The sequence below is a fragment of the Aspergillus lentulus genome, assembly GCF_001445615.1.
Source record: "Aspergillus lentulus DNA, contig: Alt12, strain: IFM 54703, whole genome shotgun sequence".
In the NCBI taxonomy this organism is placed as follows: Eukaryota; Fungi; Ascomycota; class Eurotiomycetes; order Eurotiales; family Aspergillaceae; genus Aspergillus; species Aspergillus lentulus.
The window spans coordinates 2,770,281-2,790,520 of NW_028322115.1; the positions used below are offsets into that span (position 1 = coordinate 2,770,281).

The following is a 20,240-nucleotide window of genomic DNA, read 5'->3' on the forward strand; positions in this document are numbered from 1 at the left end:
CATTATACACCTGTGGATCAAAAACTCAATGTAGTCACTGTGATCCCATTGGATGTGGCCTGGAACTCCCATAGGCTATAGCCTCCGGGCGTTATGACCCGTGAACTGAACAGTTTGGCCTGGCGTCTCGATAATGCCGATGGGGCAATCTTTGCAATCTGGCGAAAGCAGAGATCTCCCAATCAGACTTATCCCCACATGCAAATTACAGGCCATATGCCATAACGACCAGGCTGCAGCTGCTTTTCTTTAAACGTTGTTCATCTCCCCGGAGTGACAGACTCGGGTCACAGCGAGTTTGCTGACAATGGCCATAGATTCGAGCCTGGCTAAAGAGACGACATTTCACTCAGTCTGTGCAGTTGCCTTAAAACTGTTTCCTGCTATGTATAAGATCCCTCACTGTCATGTAAACCAGAAGAAGACCTTAGAATAATCCTTGGTATTATCTCATGGCTGGGCACGCGACCACCCAATATTACCAATCCCCATGGGATATACACATATCAACAAGCTCACTTCTTCCCCCCCTGCTCAGCCCTCAACTCCAACCCACCTTGCATCCGTCTCGCACCTGCATGCTCCCTCGCCTCCAATATCAAAACCGCCGGATTCCAAACCCACAGCACCAAACTCCCCACAAACATCATCCCCGCATCCAGAACAATCGCATACACCTCATGCGTAAACAGATACCCCCGCCACCCATTCACCAGCTCCATGCTCCGATACACGCCCCTTGCAACCATACACGTAACCGCAACCATCAACCCCAGCGCGATCCGCCTTAGCGCCGGACTCCGGGATATCGGCCCCAACCCGCGGTAGATCACGTACTCGAGGAGCGTCGCAAACACACACGTCGAGAGCAGCTGCCAGAGGATCCCGGCGACCATGGTATAGGTTCCCGGCCAGGGGGAGGTATTCTGGCTGAAGGCTGCGCCGGCGAGGCCGCCGCCCACGGCTTGGAGGAGGAGACTGAGGAAGTCGACTGTCATGAAGATTATGAGGTATGATTTCGGGCGCAGGGGGGATTTGTCGTGTCCGATGAGGGGGATGAGTAGGCTGAGGACGCCGTAGATGCCGGCTGTTGTGAAGGCGGGGGCTACCATATCGTCACCGTTAGCTAACTTGAAGCCAGTGAAAGGGAAAGTGGAGACAAGGGGAGACAAGGGAGGTACCTATGATTAGTGCGGCCAGCTGCATCTCGAGCAGCTTGACGGAGTACGGGCAGCGATAACCTACTGTACGTCCCAGCCAGCCGGTAAACTCGCCGAATGCACCCAGGGAGAAGGCTAGTCCGAGCCAGATGTTTCGATGCCGGAAGGATTGCCATACGTGACCGATTGTAAGCCCGAGGAAGAGGATCGTGAAGACGATACCAGCAGCGAGGGAGGGACGGTAGCCGAAGGGGGTGGGGATGTTGGGGTTGTAGGGGAGACAGTCGGCGGTTTTCTCCATGTTTCTATTGTAGTAGATGAGGATTTAGATGGTATGTACAGTGATATGTCAATTTATCGCGACGGGTACGGACTGGATTCGTGGGAAGTCAAGTGTACATAAGTAGAGCACACCCTGTAGTTAGTACGTCCTTTTAAGGCGTCAGCCTAATACCGAGGGGACAGCGAGTCATGGCATTCAACAGCACACCCACATATTATCATTATCAGTTAGAGACTACAAAGTAATAACACAGAGTAACTAGGTACTAGGAACTAAGAATTACTCTTAACAAACTGACTATCCTCCTCCAACCACTTCTCAAAATCCTTCAAGCCGGGATGCACCTCCCTCAACCTTGGAATATCAGCCCGGTAGCCATGCGCATAGAACCAGTCAAACATAATCCTCATCTCCTTCACCATCCACATCACAGCATAGCACACCAGCCGAAACGTCGTCGGCGCCTCCCGCCCCGTCTTCCGCTTCATCGTCTGCTGCATATGCTCATACGTAAGCATATCCCCCGCCAACGACAGGCACCGATTCCGGTACTCATTCGGGTTCAGAAACGCCTGCGCAGCGAAATACCCGATGTCGCTGACAGCGATACACTGCAGCGGCTTTCCCTGAAGGTACGCGTCCCACGCCGTGACGACGAACCGCCCGAAAAAGTCCGGGGTGATGTTGTCAAAGAAGAAGACTGGCCTCAGCACTGTCCAGGACATGCTTGCGTTCTGCGTCCGCTCAAACAGGTGATGTTCGATGCGGTGCTTGCTGATAAAGTGCGGGATGTTGGTCGCGTTGTCGGTGGATGCGTCCCCGCCGCGGTCGACGGAGGTGTACACGAAGTGCTGGACTTTTTGGGTCAGAGCTTCGTCGATTAGGGCCTTGCCTTGGCGTTCTTCTTTTTCGACGGTTTGGCCTTTGCCCATGGGGATCTGCTGGTATTAGTTGATAGTCTCTCAAAGGGTTGGGGTGAGTACCTGCACGCTGAAGACGCCCCAGATTGGCTCGGAAGATACTTGGCGGGCATTTTCGAAGATTCCCGCTGGGTCATCGAGGTCGCCCTGTACGAGTTTGATCTTGGGCGATTTGTCGGCTACTTTTTTGGCGGAGTTGGATTGCGGATTCCGGGTGACGGCCAGGATCTCGATATCGGCGTCTTCGGCTAGGAGGGCGTTGATGAGGGCGCCACCCTGTTTGCCTGTTGCGCCGGTGACCAGGATAGACTTCATTTCTTATGTTTAATGTTGTGTTGACTCTGACTGGTGGAGTTTCACCGGTTAGCACGATGTGGCCGGTATTTAAGGTGCTTATCACCGAGTTGTCATTCTGATGTAAGACCCTCCGCAAACCCAAATGCCGATGATGAATCAGCCAGCTCTAAAGTCTATATACAAACAGTATAGTATACAGGAGAAGAATAAAATACAACAAAGAATAGAATTACACCTTGCCAACACCAGCGTTGGCAACAACCTTGGCAGGAACATCCGCCACAGCATAATGGCCCACCAAGCTCTTCTTGTAGGTAGCCGCCTTGGTCATGACATCCGCATCGGTACGGTCCTGCCAGGCACCGGATCCCGCCAAGCGGTTCCACTCGCAGATATATCCGAGCTTATCCAGACAGGCGCCAGCCGCTTTCACTGTGGAGGTGGTGTACAGCTTGCCGCCAGCCTTGAGAGATGTCTCGGTCATCGGTGTTTTGACGTTCTCAAAGTAGTTGCCCTCGAGCAGCACCCAGGTGTTGGTGTCGACGTCAAAGGCATGCCCGCCGACATTCTGGAAGTAGTTGTTCACGCCGTGGAAGAAGATCTGCGACTTGGTGTGGTCGGTTCCCATGTGCGGGGCGCGGCCCGAGACATCGTGCAGCCAGTTGCCTTCGAAGGTGTAGTAGTCCTGCTCGCCGAGGAGGAGAAGAGTCCAGTAGTGCTTGCCGTTGCAGCCGGCGGACCAGGAGGTGCGGCCGTCGAATTCGTTGTTGGAGATGGTGACGTGGCCGGCTTTGCCCCAGCCGCTGACGATGAATTGGCGGCCGATGAGAGAGATCTTCCAGTTTCTTGTCAGAGTAATCCTTTACCAGAGGCAGTAAGACGTACCTTGTTGTGGTCGATCCAGACCTTGTCCGCGTTGTCGAGGGTGATGGCATCACCGCCCCAGACGTATTGGGGGTTGAGGTTCTGCTTGATCAGCTTTGTACAAGTAGGCGTCAAGGGATACAGGTACACACCGTAATGTGAATATTCTGGATAATCACGTTCTTGTTGCCATTGCGCACACGCAGGCCCTTGCCCTTGATGACACCCTTGTTGCCGACACCCACGATGCTCTTGTTCGAGCCCACGTCCATGGGCGTCAGCGCGGCATTGTCGTACTTGCACGACACCCATTGTCCGCCGTCACAGTGATCCTGAATCCAGGCCTGACCCTTGGAGGTGCCGCCGTTGCAAACGGTCGTGGATGGCATGCTGCAGCATTTGCCCGTGGTGGTGCCCTCGGTGCCGATGAAATCCCAGGTCCGGTCGATCAGGATGACGCGGGGAGTGTCGTCGGTGATCCATTGCACCAGTCTATAACAGTTAGTTGAGAGCAATCAGTGTCGGAAGGAGCAAGGAGGCGTACTCGTCCAGACTGGAGGGGGCTGCCGGGGTCGCCGAACCACCTCCTGTAGTCCCAGCGGCAAAGCCAGATGGAGAGCCCGTAACCCGAGCATAGGCCTGGAGAGCCAGTAAAAGAGAAAGAATCGCTGTTTTCATTTTGTGTAGCTCTTGCACCCTGCGTCAACCGTCAAGGATATGATCCACGGATATAGAGCGAACTCCAGTTTTTATAGGCAGAAAATTCGCCTATCGGAATGGATCCTCCGGAAGCCATGACAAAAGGGAAACCGCTGGGATCGGGAATCCCTCCCAGTTCGCAATCGGCGTGTTTCAGAGTGCTCGAAAGGAATAGTGGAAATGTCCCAGGGGCAGGCCAAGAGTAACCGTCGGCATCTGAAACGAGAGAGCCCACATTCATGTTCAATGGAGGCTTTTACAAACTTGGATCCTTCTGACTCGTAATTGAGTCTGGCCTTATCTAGACACTAATCTACGTGATACTGCGTCTATATTATCTTCTCCACCTGAGCACAAACAGCCGAATAACAGACGCGCTAGAAATGGACATGTCTCGCACGTGTTGGGGCCAAAATATATTTGTCTCAAAATAATGGACAGGTAACTTGGTAAGCATCTTTGAAAAGTGGGAATCTATACTCTGGATAAAGTTATGCACTGAGGTTGATTTGATCACAATTGCCCAAGTTGAACTTCAACAAAGTCAGGATATCAAAGACTCAGAAATGTTTAAGTATACAGTATTCTTATGCAATGTAAAGCAGGGATAACCCCTCCGCACGTGGTTCACCGCTCGTTTTCTTTGTTCTCACATCTCCTTCTGTCCGCATCCACAATGTCAGGCATTCACCTCAGCATAGCAAGACTGGGTAAGAAGTACATAAAGTAAATCAATGAAAGTCATTATAGTAGGCGCAGGAATCGGCGGACTGGCATGTGCCATTGCTTGTCGCCAGAAGAATCTCGACGTGCTTATCCTGGAACAATCGGCTGAAATTCTGCCAGTAAGCATCGGCATCCCAAATTACAATACTACTGCTAGACAGAAGATGACTCGATAGGTTGGCGCTGGAATCCAAATCCCTCCAAATGGAGCCCGGATCATGAAGGAACTCGGTCTGCTGCCTCAGATCGAGGAAAAAGGCACGAAACTCGAGTCCACGGATCTGCGACGGTACAAAGATGGGAGGATCATCACTTCGATGCCCTGCGGTGAGTCTATAGTGAAGGAATATGGAGCGCCGTGGATGTATGTAGCCCCCGTTATCGCAGCGGCCTGCTGACAGGTGTAGCGTCATACATCGCGCGGATTACCATCAGATCCTTCTCGACAAGGCTAGAGACCTAGGTGTGGAGATTCGTCTAGGAGCGCTTGTCGAGAAGGTCCTCGTCGACGAGACGGCAGTCATTGTGGGTAAAGAGACAATCACGGGCGACGTGATCATTGGTGCTGATGGTTCGTTTTCTCTCCCATCCTCATCTCATGCCCGCGCTCATAAGGTAGGCCTCTGGTCCAAAATCCGCGAAGCCGTCCTCGGTGAACCCCATCCACCAGAAGAAACAGGAGACCTAGCCTACCGCGCTACCTTTTCGCGAGCGCAGCTCCTAGCCCTGAATGATCCAGAGGTGAAAGCACTCTGCGAGAAACAAGGCGTAACCGCCTGGCTGGGCCCTAAGAAACATGCCGTTTTCTACCCCGTTCGCGGCGGACAAGAGTATAATCTTGTGCTGCTCCAGCCAGATGATCTGCCGCCCGGAGTGCGTACGACGCTGGGGGATGTGGATGAGATGCGGTATGGGTATGAAGAGTGGGATCCAACGTTCGTCTCTGTTCCTCTGGGTTCGGGGGTGTCGAGTACTGAAACCTAATAGGCTGGGGAAGATGATTTCCTGTATCGCGACTGTCCTGAAGTGGAAGCTGTGTCATCTTCCTGAGTTGCCAAGGTGGACCAAGGTCTGTTCGACTGATCCCTAGCTGACGAGTTGTTAATGTTTCCAGGGCTCTGTTACACTACTTGGAGATGCGTGTCATCCAACTCTACCGTATCAAGCGCAGGGTGCCGCCATGGCCGTGGAAGATGGCGCAGTTTTGGGAATGCTACTCCACCACGTAGCATACTCGCAGGACTACAAATCCAGAATCCCACAAGCACTGCAACTCTACGAAAATATTCGAAAATCCCGGACTGCCCGGAACGTTCAAGGGGCCATCCGCAACCGAGGCGCCTTTCACCTCGCCGATGGCATCTTACAACGACTGCGCGATTTCGTTTTGAGCTGGTCAGGCCTGACTCGAGAAACAGACTGGATTGGACTGATGTCTTTGCGACAACGAGCTGTTCTTGGATTTGATGTTCTACAAGAGGTAGAGCAACGGATGCCAGAGCTATCTGCCTGATGATGACACGACTGACAATGATATCACTGCTTCCTTACACCCATAAACCAATAAATATGCAAGAAAGGCCAGATCATCATGCGATTGCCCGACGTAAACTCCCACTCAGAAACATCCAGATCAGGCTGCCGAAGGAGCTCCCTCAACTCCTCTGGCGTCCGACACCGCAACGTAGACACAAACCCATCAAACGAACATACCACCGAGAACAGCGGCACCACATACGTGAAGAACAGATGCAAAGGCGAATACCTGTACCGCTGCAGCGTATGGAAAAACGGATACAGCACCATGACAGGGATATTCAGCAGCGAGGAGAAGTTGCGCTGCGCGAACTCGAAAATACTGCCAAGTCAGCATCACCACCAGTTCGCCTCAAAAGAAGAGAAAAAAACCTACATAAACGAATCCGCCGACTCAATTGCATTCCTCAGAACGCGTCTCGCGACCGCATCATCGAAATGATGAAAACACAAGTTAAACACGCGACACTCCTTCCCCTCGGCGGCAACCCGCCCACAAGACGTCGCATCCCTGCCCTCAGGAATAAACGACACATGCTCCTGCTTCTTGGAAATAGTGGACCAAGCATCGACTCGTGGATGCAGATCAGTTAGCACGAACCGCGCGGGCCGTTTCCCCTGTTCCTGGAGCTGGGAGTTCAGGACGCGCTCCATGGTCGACGTGGGCCCTCCTGCCCCGGCGCAGCAATCTACAAAGGTGTAGGATGATGCATCGGATAAGTTTTCAGTGACGAGCTCGGCGGCTATGCCTGCCGGGGAGGTCCGGCTGAAGGGCGGGATGTGTAGGTTCCAGACGCTGGTGAGGTAGGATTGGATGTAGGCGATGACCCAGTCGGGGCACCAGGATTGGTCACCTATTTCAAAGAGGTGGAAACGGGGAGAGAGGATCATTGTAGTTGTTGATATTTGATGGATAGATAGGGAGGGATAGAGTGAGAGAAAGGAAATAAGGGATCTACATCAGGAGTGGATGATGAAATATTTTGAAAGAGGGATGCTGATTGGTCGAATGGGTCCACATTCATACTTGTTTATTTCGCCCTAATGAATCGCTTTATTATTGACAAAATGGACTTGACTGCTCACTTTCCTGAGCAGACTCATCTCCTAGAGGGGTAACCAACAAGGAAGCCGTAGCAAGCGCTGCCTCCTGCTGCATCCATCCCCCTCCATCTTTCCTGCGAGTGTTTCAACAAGCTATCCAATAACTTCCCGTGTCTCGTCCTCCTCGTCTCCTCCGGCCTCTCCCAAACGCAGTATGCGCTACTTCCCAAGCCGCACACTGAGCAAATCCCCCATTGACCGCGACGAAAGCTCCGCCGCCACAAACAACAAAGGCTGGAACTGGAGGTATCCCTTCAGCAACCAGCTCCACGTTTTAGCCTGGGGACCTTCATGCACCCGTCGAGGGATATCGATGATACTAACCGCTGTGGAGAAGAGTTTCGGTCGTGTGCTCCGAGAGGATATCATGGCAGCAAGCGTAGATGAGCATTGCCCGCGCTATGGATCTCGAACCACATCTCGGCGATGAGAACGCTAGTGACGAGTTTCCCTAACCAATGGATGGGATGTAACGGCGCTGCTTCGACTGAATGGCAGCCAAATGGAATCAACGAAGGCGTAGACGATCTGGTCTCTTCTCCGCGTGCTTGATTCTGAGATCCTTCTCGCTTAATTGACTGACCTAGTTTAGCCCTTCCTATTTGAGTCTCTTAGACTATTACTCTGTAATTCTAGCCCTGATATTCTTAATTGCCCTTGTATTAGCAAACCCCTCACGGCCAGGGCCTTGTCTACTCTGATGTGTAATAATCCAACTGTAGAGTCTACTCAGCCTATTCTTAACTTGGTAACCCTAGATTATGGGGGAGAAATTTCATCATTAGCTGCTGGTATCTGGCAAGAATAATATAATCTTCCCTATGAGATTCTCAACCTCTGCCAGGAGGAAACCAAGGACCTGTGCCTCTGAAGCTGCTTCCCTGCGCAAGTTACTATGCCTTATTAATAAACAATGCGCCTTCACCGGTGTTCAGAATCTTTCGAGGGTCTTCTGGCACCCTGACACACCATCGTTTGCCAGCCTCAAACCAGTTGTCTCAATGGATATATCCCCTGGGATAATTACAGAGGCCAGGAAGCAAGCATAAAGTTACACTACTGTTGTCTTTCCTATACCCGGGTTTTTGAGCTGCGATTCGCCCCCAAAGAAAAATTAACTAAAAATTCTTGCATAATCTCTCAGAACAACATCAGCCTTGTCGATGTTAAAGACTAGTTTAGTTGTAGTACCTTCATCAGTACATAATCATTCTGTCGAAAACAAAGCGTATTTTCACTGGAGGGCCTCGGCTGTTTTACAATCATCCATTATATACCTAGACAGTGTATGCATTTGGGTACGCCTGGTGTTGTCAGCCCGATTAGGTTGGCTCAGTTTCTCATGCAGACGCTTTGTCGAGGCGGGTTAAAAACTTTTGGGCGCGGATTTTGCCGTCTCTTAGACCCTGTAGGCCTTCAGACAAGCTCTCGAGGCCGTCTTTGCCCGTCATGTAGGGATGAGGTGTGAGCCATCCCTCGCGCAAACCCCGGGAGAAAGCTGCTCCCCAGATCACACCGATAAGCTTATCATTCTCGTCCTCGTAGTGAACTTGTCCCACCATAGAGAAGACAATGTCAACACTCGGGTCGGAGCCCTCGACCTCGGTTTTAAGGAAGATATTAGTTACCCTCGGCCTCTGACCCGTAGCGTCTGGGGGCCCAGCAATCGCCTTAGTAACAAGCCTAATCGTCTTGTCTTCAGAAACGGTGTCATAGGCCTTCCAGCAGCGACCGTCAGGAGCACCCCCCTTCTTGACAGCCTCTTGAATCGCCTTGATAAGGCTCTCCTCTGTCAAATGAGCAGTATAGTCGATAAGAACATCTCCCTTGGTTTCGTCGAGGAATGGCTTGATGAAGTCGCTCCGCTTGCTGCCAACAGCGATGATAGGGTGAATATTGGCAGCTGCAGCAAGCTTGATAGCGAAGGCTCCTGTAGCAGTACTAGCGCCATAGATAATTAAAGGACGCTTGATGCCTTTTTTGCCCGCGGACTTGGCGAGTGGAGACCAGGGTTCAGGGAGCTCAAGGTCTTGAAAGAGCGCGCAGGCGGATGTGTAGGCAGCCAAAGGAATTGTGGCCGCCTCCTCATATGAGGTCGAGTCCGGAATGTGGAAGGTAGTGTAGTAGGGTGCAACAGCGTACTCGGCAAATGCCCCGTGAGCAGTCCTCATCTCATGAAAGGCGGCTACGCGGTCCCCTTTGCGAAATCCGACAACATCTTCTCCCACGGCTTCAATGGTACCGGCAATATCGTCACCGCTATTTATTTCCGTACCGAACATGGCCGGGAGCTTCCAGTCCTTCGGGTTGGAACCTTTCAATGAGTCACATTAGCTGCACGTCAAGAAAATGGAGCATTAGCGTAAAAAGGCCGGTCATGGTGACACCAGCTGCCTGGGGACACAGGCTACCACTGCAAGCATTCTAAATCGTTACTCACCCGCGACGATAACCTTGATCAATACATGTCCAGGCTTTGGTTTAGGGATAGGCGAATGGACAATGTCTACTGACAGGTCCTTCCTGACAATCGCTTCTTTCATGATGAGATAGCAGGGCCTGTTCCGTACGTTTCAAGGATCGGCCGAGAGCCAGGATGCAGAAAGTCGAAAGAATTCGTGTATAATAGATAATTCAAATAGTAATGTTGGGATTCGGCTCTATTTAGATATATCTCCACGATCAGTAACATATCAGACTAAATCCAAACCACTCCCGTTCTTCCCGGCATTTCCGGCATCCGGCATAGTCATCTCAAGCTTTTTTCACTGAAATGCACAGCTGCTTGCTGGACTTGATTCCCAAAAGTGGAACCGCCTGTGACGCTGACGATTAGAGAAGCTCTGGGCCTCGGTGGGAGGCCGGTGGGAGGCCGGTGGGAGCCCCCGTGGCTAGTTACAAATACAATACTATTGCTTGATAATCATTGACGTCGACACACTCATCGTCCAGTATACGCCGTACCGCAGAACACAATACATCTTCAGAGAAGCAGGTCACCACCACCCGCATGTCTATGCCTCAGTCCTGCAAAGCGTTGCGGCGGATAGCCAATGGTTCGACTGTGATGGTAGAGGAGAAGCTGCCACCGTCTCTTCAAGCCACTCAGGTTTTGCTTCGCATCCGCGCTGTCTCCCTCAACACAAGGATCTTGTAATTCTGAAGGGAAAGTATCCAGCCCCGGTAATTGACCGAGGTATTCCTGCCTCCGACTGTGCTGCAGAAGTAGTTACGGCTGGGTCCGAAGTGAAGGATTTCACTGCGGCAGATCGAGTTCCACCTACATTTGACCTAAATTCTATCACCGGATCCGATGACGAGATTCAGATACTAGGTGAGGACGTTGAATAGATGTTGGATTCTTGCCTCGCAGCTGTTGCATTGCTTCCTTTCCCTTCACAATGGAGGGGCAGTTGGGATACGTACATTGCGTGTACAATCGTTTCATTTGGATACCCTACTAAGAAGAGTTTTACAGCCTCATGGAGGAGCGACCTGTTTAGAACGAGAAATTGCTCACTCATATCTTGTTATTTTCATATATCCTGAGTGTTAAGGCGATCTCTTACTATCACCAAGACGCGTTAATCATCCACGTTAATCATTCCGTCCTTTACCATAAATCCGCCAGCTATTTTTGCTTTCTCCTTTTCGTTGGTAGTGCATTAAGAAAACCAATAGGCTCCGATTGGTGCAGCGTATTACGTACCAGACACCAATGAAGCAGGCTTGCTACTCCAGACATGCTATTACATGACATTCGCCTCGGTGATCATGCTGTCAGTATACCCAAGGACGGGCACCTGGCGGCGTCCAATACGACTTCAGCAAGTACGAGCAAGACAACTCTCGACTAAGAGGAACCCTTAATAAGCCCCAAGTGATTCTGATTAGCGCGGACTGTGCATTGTCACAAGAACAACTCATGAAGAAATGTCCATTGAAAAAGACCTTACGGAGAATTACAATTGCGAACCCTGATCTTATGCTACCTGATGCAGATAATACTCTGTACGAACAGGTTTCCACCACGTGAACATTGGGTTTGACTGCAGCGGTTGTGAGGCTGTCAGTGAGAGTAGAGTTACTATTCGTTCTCCACGCAAGGACCAGCAGCCTATCATTCATTGGGTTCTTATTCTCTCTGAAAATAGTGTCATTAAGAACACTTGGGGTTGAATCGATTGCAACGGGGGTTCAAGGACGCAATTTGGTTGAAATGGAAGCGGCTGGTATACAGATTAAATCACTTGTTTGGTGGGCGCGGTCTGTGGCTATGCCAATTCCCATAAACAAAATAACAGACCCAATTACGCCGCGGCTGTTGCAGCTGCCTACTGTAAGGCACTTCTATTGAAGGTTGATGGCCTGGAGGTGGAAGAGATGCCCAGCTTGAAAGAGCCAGTGAAGAATGCGAGGGAACTGGCAGATGGAATAAGCAGGATCCGAAACACTCAAATGTATAATATAAAGTGTGATATTCTCATGATAATATGCATGTGCTAATATTTATCAAGAGTTCCCAGGAGTGTGTTCAAAAGATAGACCGGAAACTACTTTTAGAGTCACTTCATCCAATAAAGGAAGCTTCCTTCAATTCAAACACAAATAAAGAGGATGGCCCATGTCTTCCCAGGACTAGAAAAGAGCTGCTGTCACAGGTTGCCGTGTGGGCGAAGAGTCCGTCAAGCAAGTGCATCTTTTGGTTGGAAGGTATGGCGGGTACTGGCAAATCCACCGTACCACGAACAGTTGCTGCGTCATTTCAGATGCATATTACTCTACCCGCAAGCTTTTTCTTCAAGCAAGACACTGAAGACCTGGATGACGCAAGACGGCTCTGCTCGGCAATTGCACGGCGATTGGCATTCACGATTCCCGGCCTGGCATGCAGTATTGAGCGACAATCGAGGACGTGCCAGATATGGCAGTAAAGCCAGTCGCACAACAATTTAACAAGCTTCCAGTTCAACCACTACGGCTTTTACCAAGGGTGAAAGAATGTGAAACTATACGTCTCCGATTCTTTTTGACGGGCCGTCCCGAACTGCCAAGCTTCTTCGGCTCCAGACATATTCCAGAAGACAACCGCCAGGAAGCCATTTACACAAAATACTGGCACTAGACCTCACCAAAACGCGGGTTGGGTTGGGTTTTCGTTTTCTGAGCCCGCCCATGAGATACCCAGGATGGGTTTCAGGGGTCCCCAACCCGCCTGTTCAAGTAAGAATAGATTGATTCTAGTTTGGTTGGGGAGTCAGGTTTTCTCAGTACCATCCCTTGGTCGTTTTCCATGCTTGTGAATGAATACTTCATCGGGCCAACGAGGCGCCTCCAGGTGCCTTCCGGCTTATTCACGTTCCCAGACGCAGCAGCAGTTAAAGCTTCAAAGTATGGGGTGTTTTAACAATAGAAACTAGTCCTCCTAATGTTTCCAGCTTGGGTTACCGGCCCCAGTCCACTGATCTTGGAGTTGCAGCGGATCAGCTGACACAATATTCGACAGGTAACGGCAATATACTCGGTTGATATACATAATCGCTGCCTTGCTTGCATCGAAGGGCGTCTATACGGGTTTGTGGCTGTTAGTAAAGTTAAGTAGCTGGATTGGATACAGGTTCAACCGTCTAGATGTTGAAAACAGTATTTATCATCCACGCCACAGCCTGTCCACACGTTCTATTTCTTCCCTTCTTGAGGTAACTAATGGAAGTCTCTTGTTCGCCGTCCCCTCCCCATCGAAGGCTTCGACAATGATATTTCTGTGGCCCTCATGAAGCCTCTGTTGCCCTTGCGAAGTGCTCGTGTTCTTTGGCAATGCCTTCTATATGGCTTGTTCGGCCAGACGCACGTCCAGAGTCAGCCGAAGAAATGTCCTCATCTGACTCGGAATCATTGATGATGTATGGAAACTCGATCCGGTCTCGCTGTTCACTGCGCATTGACCGTCTCTATTATTTGACGGAAGTGAGTGAACGACCTTGGAGAGGTGGAGGCTAGTACGTTTCGTCTCTTCGCGCTTGATGGCCTCTTGCAGGGTTGCATCTCCGTTCTCAAGGCGTCCGCTTGGGCCAGTGTCCCCCTATCATTCTTTGCTGTCGGCTGAGGCACGTTGGAGAAGAAGGGCGCAGAGCTTAAGTATCCTGTCTGTTCTCACGTCTCCCATTCTAGGGCAAGAAAATATAACAGCGCGGACCCGGATACTGTACGCTCGACTATGGATCGCGTACAGGTCTGGCGCATCTGCGATGCGGAATGTCGAAAGCGGTGCGGTGCAGTCCATATCGAAAGGCGCTAGCGGTTTCTTTACCCAGCGAAGCGCATTGTCGATATCCACGTGGATATAGCAGGTTCAACCCATATTCAACCCAAAGTGTGGACTCGGTGGGGTGGGTAAGCCAGTCTACTTGTAGTACAGAATACATAAACAAAACGCAGTACTAGACATATCGAAAGACACAGGTACTGGTCATCAAATAGATCGGTCAAACAGAAACAGAGAAGCTAATGTTTCTTCAGTTGTAGCTCTGTATTTTATATTATTCCGCATAATGACAAACAGAGAAAGCATACATCAACACATCTGACTACTATAACAGTGTAGTAAGTAATCGTGCTATGGGACAACCACTGACGAAATCAACAGTATCCATCGCGCAAGGCAGTCTGAACTCTATATTCATCAGCCTGTTGCCTGCTTCAAACCTTATTGGAATTCTAAAGTTGTACCGCCAAGCACAACATTGAAGGTCTCCGAATGCAAATACGACATTTAATGTGCAATATGCGAAACAGTAATCTTATTGACAAGCGGTCTACTGCAACACGCAAAAAAGCGACTGCTGTGAGAAGAGTTTGGTAGGTTCGCTAAGGATATTTCTTCTGTCCTGCATTGTCATGCTGCCCTCGCAAGACCTCAACCCCGTTTCTGCTGGTCAGTTGTACAAGCAATGGGGCTACATCACTCGTTGCAGCCACCTTGCCATGGGCCCAACCTTGGCTAAGTGCATAGAAGACCACGTCTACTTGTTCCTCGGTGTTAGCCTGACCGGCAAAGCGGGTTTCTCCCATAAGAAAAAACACTCTTGGTTTAACCAATCAAGCTCAGGCTGATCAAGTTCCATGTCAAAGTTGAAAACCATGCGGGCAAGGATGAGACGCATTTCAACATATGCTAGGCTGGACAAGGAAATCAGAAATTAGGGACAGATCCTCAGTGCTGAAGGAGGGAAGAGAGTGTTATAGACTTACTTGCGTCCAATACAATTTCTCGGACCATAGCTGAACGGCTGCATTGCCTCTTTGTTATCGTTCGCAAAGCGGGGATCGCCAAGGTGACGTTCCGGGATAAATTGCTCGGGGTCGGTGAAGTTAGCGGGAGAATGGTTGGCAGCCAGCTGAGAGACGGATACCACGGTCTGAAAATGGTGAGTGACGAATGGCGCTTTATGTTGCAAATTGAAAAGTGCACTTACGCCTCCTGGTACCCAATTTCCGGCTATCATGTCACCTTGGGCGTCCACAATGCGTGGCAGACCGGGCGCGACTGGGGGATAGACCCGAAGAGCCTCGGTGAGAACAGCAAGACAATATTGCAGTTTATTGCAGGACTCCAAGTTGATCTCGCTCTCATCCGTGAATGTTGATCTGATTTCGTCTTGAAGTTTTGAAAGCACACGTGGACTTTTCAGCAGCAGATATGTGACCCCGGACAGCAAAGTCGCGGTCGTCTCGGAGCCAGCAATGATAAGGGTGCTTCCATTGGTGACGAGCTCCTGGAAGCTGAATCCCTTTTCAGTGTTTTCGTGTTTAAGAATGTTGCTGAAGAAGTCCGGCCTGTCGTTGGTCTTGCCTAGCCGAGCCTTGACCTTCTGCGTAGTCAATGCGATGTGTGTATCCTTCTGGGTGATGACATGCTTTGGAGTGATAAGTTTGAGAAGAGACAGTGACCCGGGGAGACGACGAGCCACATTCGCATATGTAGCGGCTCTGATCTGACTCATTAGAATGGATACCCATTGGTGGTAGTCCGAGTTCTGGAGGCAATCAAACGGTTCTCCGAACGCCAGATCCCCGATGATGTCAAAGGTTGTGAAGTTGTACCACTTCACCAGGTCAAGCGCCGCTTTCCCGCCCTCACATTTCTCACGCAAACGCTGCATTAGAAGATCAATATATCCCTTGATAATTGGCTCTTGGCCGCGTAATGCGCTATCAGAGAATCCATGGGACATTAAACGGCGGAAGCGAGAATGGTCCGCATCGTTAGAGACGATTATGCTTGGAGCTCCTCCAGGGGTGGGTGAGTAGAATCGAAAATCCTTGCTTTTTTGCCCATGTCCGGGCCGAGTTCCGTAGATGGCCTTCCATGCGTCACCATCAGTGAAGGAGAGCTCATCGGGAGCGATCCGGACAACATTGCCGTATTTCTGATGTAGCTTCTTGATAGTTTGGGGATACTGGCCCCCTACGATCAGTTGCATATAGGGTATGCGCGTAGCCGCCATTGACTTTGGGCCAGGGTACTTAGCCAAGGGGTGCAAGTAGAGATTGTAGAAGACAAGAGCAGTGAAATAGAGGAGGAACTGCCCCGGCCGAAGCAGCTTGGTTAGCCGAACGTTGATCGACAAAGCCATAGCTGTGGTTGTAAACTCACCGTTCCCAAGGTTCCCCCGAGCAAAAGCCAACCCATGTTCGAAGGGGCTTGCAGCTCTAACAAATCATGAAAAGCCATCATTTGGATTGAGATATCAGCAGAGAATAGTTCGAAAAATGACAGCCAGCTGCCTCAAGATATTTATACACGCCGTACGCTACGGAGTATTCAGATCGATTCCGTTTAGCCGGCTTGCTTGGTGAAGGACGCAATCTCTTGATGCTGACTCGTCGAAAATTGCAGAAGGATTACATGCCGTGTCGATCAATAGAGCTTGAGTTAACCAGTGAGGAGGACACACCTCATATGTGGGCATTACTGACTCTCCTGGCATTATTTAGTTATGCAGAGTTCTCACAGATTATGCGCTTAATTATGCATGATACACCTTTCCGCAAACATTATACTTACATAGATCCAGAGATAGGGTTGGGCATCTTGGTCTGCATATATCAGATGGGAAGGCACAGCAATGTAACAAAGTAACTATGCCTCTGACAGTTGATCATGCTGCTGGTTGTGTTTACAGAGCACATGCGTACACTAGACCCGCTAGGACCCCTGGTGGTGTGCAACTACTACATCCTGGCCTGGTGGGACATTGTCCGGCCACCATAACTGGCACAGAATAGGACAGAAGGTGGGGTCCGGTGCTTAAACTTGGCAATAGCCTTGCCCCTCTGCATTGAGCGAATATTGCAGTCTGCATTTCCGAGCCACGTCACTTTCTTGCTTGCTGCATCCTTGAGCCTAGCTAGGCCGTCTGAGCAGACACAGCCTGGCCCATATGCAGCAGTTCGATTCGTCACCCCTTCACAAGCTATGGATAATGACTTTATGCAACACCAGAGATCACTGTGCCAATGTTGTAATGCATAAAGACCCCAGTAGGGTTCCTTCCCGGCAGCAGATCTTCACGCAGATCGCCTCAATCTGCGTGCGGACATTCAAATCCTGTGGATTATCAGTATTGGGTACTAGAGGATACGCATGGATTATAGATATTATCTGCAATAATTTGTTGAAACAGGCGTCGTCAGCAACCATAAACATGGTCACCAGCACTCTGAGAATACATTACGAACGCCGCAGGTATACGCGGGCAATTCTTGCAGGTGGGCGCCGAGGATATCCTCAAGTCGCCTCTGGTCATTGCTGCTTTGACCCTCTTTTTTTTTACTTTTTTTCCTGCGACTCTACAGACACGACGACCTAGCCCTCGACCGCAAGGAAACGGTTCGAGCTTACCGCCACCAAGACATAGCGGAGGTTCTTCTCCAATGCATAAATATTACTAATGATACGGTCTACTGCCAATCCCGATAGCCCCCTGGCCCTGAGTGCCGATGTGGGCAGGATTACAGTGCTGCCTTCCAACATGGCGACTGAAACTCGAAACGATGACCGCCTGAGATTCTTCTGATACACTTTACACGTGAGCTCTAGGTCTTAACCTGCCCTCTTTCAATCAGAATACGAGCTTGCTGATAAAGGCCCAGGCCTCTCACGGACATCTCCAAGGATATCGATACACGTGCGTAATCTATACCTATCGAATCGGGGAGCTTGGTCTACTTATGAAGTTCGGCCCTCACATAATTACCGTCGAGGTACTGAATCTCTGAACGGTCAAGAAGGTTTTCGGAGTCAGCATTTTCATACCTAAAGGTATTTGGGCTAGCTCGTTAATAAAGGTGGGTATACGTTCATATATTTATAAAGCTGGCCGAGGGGCCGACCATCGAAGAGTGCTGGAACTCACTTGGCATTATAAAGAAAAGAGCCATTAATAACCGGCTCTATCAGATCATGGGAAAACTACATAACCTTGCGCATCCCGCCGCGGAGCGGTCCGTTAGTAAAATTGAAGGCGATAGATGGAGCACCAGACTCAATAACTTATGCCTGTTCAGGATCAATAAACCGTGAGCACCTATTGGACTACGCGTTTATCGACCAGCCGAAAACAGGCCCGTTCCTGAGCATAAGGGCCTTCAATGACTGGTTTAGGACCTCACCTAACCATTTTAGAATATCATGTTAACTCTGTAGGACTTCATTTCCAGGTCCAGGTCCCCATAGGCTTTGGTAAGACACATAGAATTCTCTCCGACAGCAACCTCTCCTGCGTAACATTCACACGTAGGGTAACTGCATGGACGTGACGTCCGGTCCGTTGTTGTTTACAAAGCCTTTGGATTTCTGCAGCTAATATTCAAAAAACTGTATATGGTGTGCAGCTGAGTGGCCGTGAACGGCACACTCATCACTGACAGCTTCGTCCTCAGATAAGACATTCTCAAAATCCGACAGCCCCATCACCTCGATCTGCTCAAGCCTGCAGTACTCACTGTCAGACCACTGTTGCCATGGTGATAGCGGCTCCTGCAGCACCACTGGATTCACTACACCAGTCATAGTGAGCTGAGGACCACCGAACAATGTCGACAAGCCTGACTGCGACCTGACGCTGGTACCGGGGCTATGTTTCGACTGTGGCACGGTCATCTGCTGAGCCAAAGGGTTGACGAAGCGGCAGGCTAGGCTCAATAAGTGCGCAGAGTCAGAGCTGGAGTCGGAGCACTCTTGGTGCTGGGCGGAGGCCGGGGCGTCCTGCTTACACAGTTCATGATACATCACAAGGGCGTCCACCTCGAAGCCTTCGCCTCTGGAATGGTCTAGGACACCGAGGCAGGTGAGGAGGTCGTGGGTCAGCGGGTGGCCGTTGGCTTGGCATCTCAGCCGGCCGCTGGGCCATCCCTGGCCGTTGAGGGCGCGGCGATAGAGTTGCCGCAAACCAGCGACCAGCCAGATGTGTTGTTGCTCGAGCATTTTGACGTAGCTGCTGTTATTAACGAATCGCCTCTTACGGGGTAAGAGCAGCTCACCCCTTAGGGTACACTTTGTCATGGGCTTTCTTGCGCTCGCTTAAAATGCAGATGGCATTATCGGCGCGACATCGACAACACGGCTTACCACTATCACACTGACCCGGTCAGTGCTAGGTCTGCGTAGGTAACCCATATCCATTTGCGCACCTTAGTTTTTTTCGAGCGACAGCGATTACAAGCTTTGTCGACGCGCTTGCGAGCGATATTGGTGGACGCGGAAGAGGAGTTTTTGGGAGACATCTCGTAGAATAGTACACAGTGGTAATAACAGTGGTATGTATGGCTGACAGGTATGTATAGCAATTACAAAGTCAAATGGCCCTATGGAAACATAGTCGAAGGCCGAGTTGGTGATTTAAATGCCGCAGAGAAGGTCGGGCCGAAACAATGAAGAGCAGCCATAGCCGGCAGTGCCATCGAATGCAAAGTCAATGATTCCAGGAAATACTCAGCTACTTTAGGATACTATGATGCCAATCATATCCAGGCGACTGAACTATAGATCATAAGAGATACGATTGTGTCCAACGGGATAATGACACAAGCCTGATCTCGGCTTGAAAGTGTAGAATTTCGTCAGAGATGCCGAATATCCGTGGATAATGAATTGAACATAATACTTCTATAATACATAACATAGTTACTACTAATCGCATGGCGGATCTTACCAGGAGCTTTGACCCACCATTGGCGCTTATGCTACAACGTGCACAAATTTTGTGCCCTTGGAATCTGTCTGAATTGTTTCAATGATCAGGTTTGTCTCTAATTCGCCAAACATGGAGCTGGGCCTTATTGCATGGGCTTAGAACTTACCTACAACATGGGGGCAACTTATTCATGACGTCTCCTTCATAGGAGTCTCCTTATGCGCGATAATGTGAATTCGGCCCAGGCACCGAGATACAATAACTGGTCGAGAATTGAGAGAACAAACCTAGGGCGAAAGGTGGGTAGAAAAAATTCATAAATCCAAGGGTACATTCTTCATTTTGGCATTGATATATTAGAAACCTCTCGGGTATCTCTTCAAAATCCAAGCGTATTCACTCGAGAATCTGACTCTTCAATCTTTGGCCTTCTGAAAACAGCGAAGGACTGTCC

At 50.2% G+C, this 20,240-nt stretch overlaps 8 protein-coding genes across 8 annotated transcripts; 1 reads left to right on the forward strand and 7 right to left on the reverse strand.

Annotated features, from left to right (window-relative positions):
- Nucleotides 1-515: 515 nt before the first annotated feature.
- ALT_6829 (putative RTA1 domain protein) lies at nucleotides 516-1,461 on the reverse strand (the record flags this gene model as incomplete). The annotated part of the gene is made up of 2 exons (XM_089600138.1): nucleotides 516-1,126; nucleotides 1,182-1,461. The coding sequence occupies 2 exons, from the start codon at nucleotides 1,459-1,461 to the stop codon at nucleotides 516-518; spliced, it is 891 nt and encodes a 296-aa protein (XP_089455600.1).
- Nucleotides 1,462-1,715: 254 nt separating this feature from the next.
- On the reverse strand, nucleotides 1,716-2,678 carry ALT_6830 (NmrA-like family protein; the record flags this gene model as incomplete). Its single annotated transcript, XM_033560957.2, has 2 exons — nucleotides 1,716-2,381; nucleotides 2,427-2,678. 2 exons carry the CDS (start codon nucleotides 2,676-2,678, stop codon nucleotides 1,716-1,718), a joined length of 918 nt encoding a protein of 305 aa, XP_033416848.2.
- A 211-nt stretch (nucleotides 2,679-2,889) lies between these two features.
- ALT_6831 (polysaccharide lyase family 1 protein) lies at nucleotides 2,890-4,202 on the reverse strand (the record flags this gene model as incomplete). The annotated part of the gene is made up of 4 exons (XM_033560956.2): nucleotides 2,890-3,495; nucleotides 3,546-3,626; nucleotides 3,677-4,016; nucleotides 4,069-4,202. 4 exons carry the CDS (start codon nucleotides 4,200-4,202, stop codon nucleotides 2,890-2,892), a joined length of 1,161 nt encoding a protein of 386 aa, XP_033416847.2.
- A 697-nt stretch (nucleotides 4,203-4,899) lies between these two features.
- On the forward strand, nucleotides 4,900-6,462 carry ALT_6832 (putative salicylate hydroxylase; the record flags this gene model as incomplete). The annotated part of the gene is made up of 6 exons (XM_033560955.2): nucleotides 4,900-4,933; nucleotides 4,983-5,068; nucleotides 5,126-5,313; nucleotides 5,357-5,884; nucleotides 5,937-6,018; nucleotides 6,064-6,462. 6 exons carry the CDS (start codon nucleotides 4,900-4,902, stop codon nucleotides 6,460-6,462), a joined length of 1,317 nt encoding a protein of 438 aa, XP_033416846.2.
- A 23-nt stretch (nucleotides 6,463-6,485) lies between these two features.
- On the reverse strand, nucleotides 6,486-7,376 carry ALT_6833 (uncharacterized protein; the record flags this gene model as incomplete). Its single annotated transcript, XM_033560954.2, has 2 exons — nucleotides 6,486-6,807; nucleotides 6,862-7,376. 2 exons carry the CDS (start codon nucleotides 7,374-7,376, stop codon nucleotides 6,486-6,488), a joined length of 837 nt encoding a protein of 278 aa, XP_033416845.2.
- Nucleotides 7,377-8,929: 1,553 nt separating this feature from the next.
- Nucleotides 8,930-10,132, reverse strand: ALT_6834 (zinc-binding alcohol dehydrogenase family protein; the record flags this gene model as incomplete). Its single annotated transcript, XM_033560953.2, has 2 exons — nucleotides 8,930-9,903; nucleotides 10,030-10,132. 2 exons carry the CDS (start codon nucleotides 10,130-10,132, stop codon nucleotides 8,930-8,932), a joined length of 1,077 nt encoding a protein of 358 aa, XP_033416844.2.
- A 4,704-nt stretch (nucleotides 10,133-14,836) lies between these two features.
- Nucleotides 14,837-16,225, reverse strand: ALT_6835 (cytochrome P450; the record flags this gene model as incomplete). The annotated part of the gene is made up of 1 exon (XM_089600139.1): nucleotides 14,837-16,225. One exon carries the CDS (start codon nucleotides 16,223-16,225, stop codon nucleotides 14,837-14,839), a length of 1,389 nt encoding a protein of 462 aa, XP_089455601.1.
- Nucleotides 16,226-18,453: 2,228 nt separating this feature from the next.
- ALT_6836 (uncharacterized protein) lies at nucleotides 18,454-19,077 on the reverse strand (the record flags this gene model as incomplete). The annotated part of the gene is made up of 1 exon (XM_089600140.1): nucleotides 18,454-19,077. The coding sequence occupies one exon, from the start codon at nucleotides 19,075-19,077 to the stop codon at nucleotides 18,454-18,456; it is 624 nt and encodes a 207-aa protein (XP_089455602.1).
- Nucleotides 19,078-20,240: the final 1,163 nt, after the last annotated feature.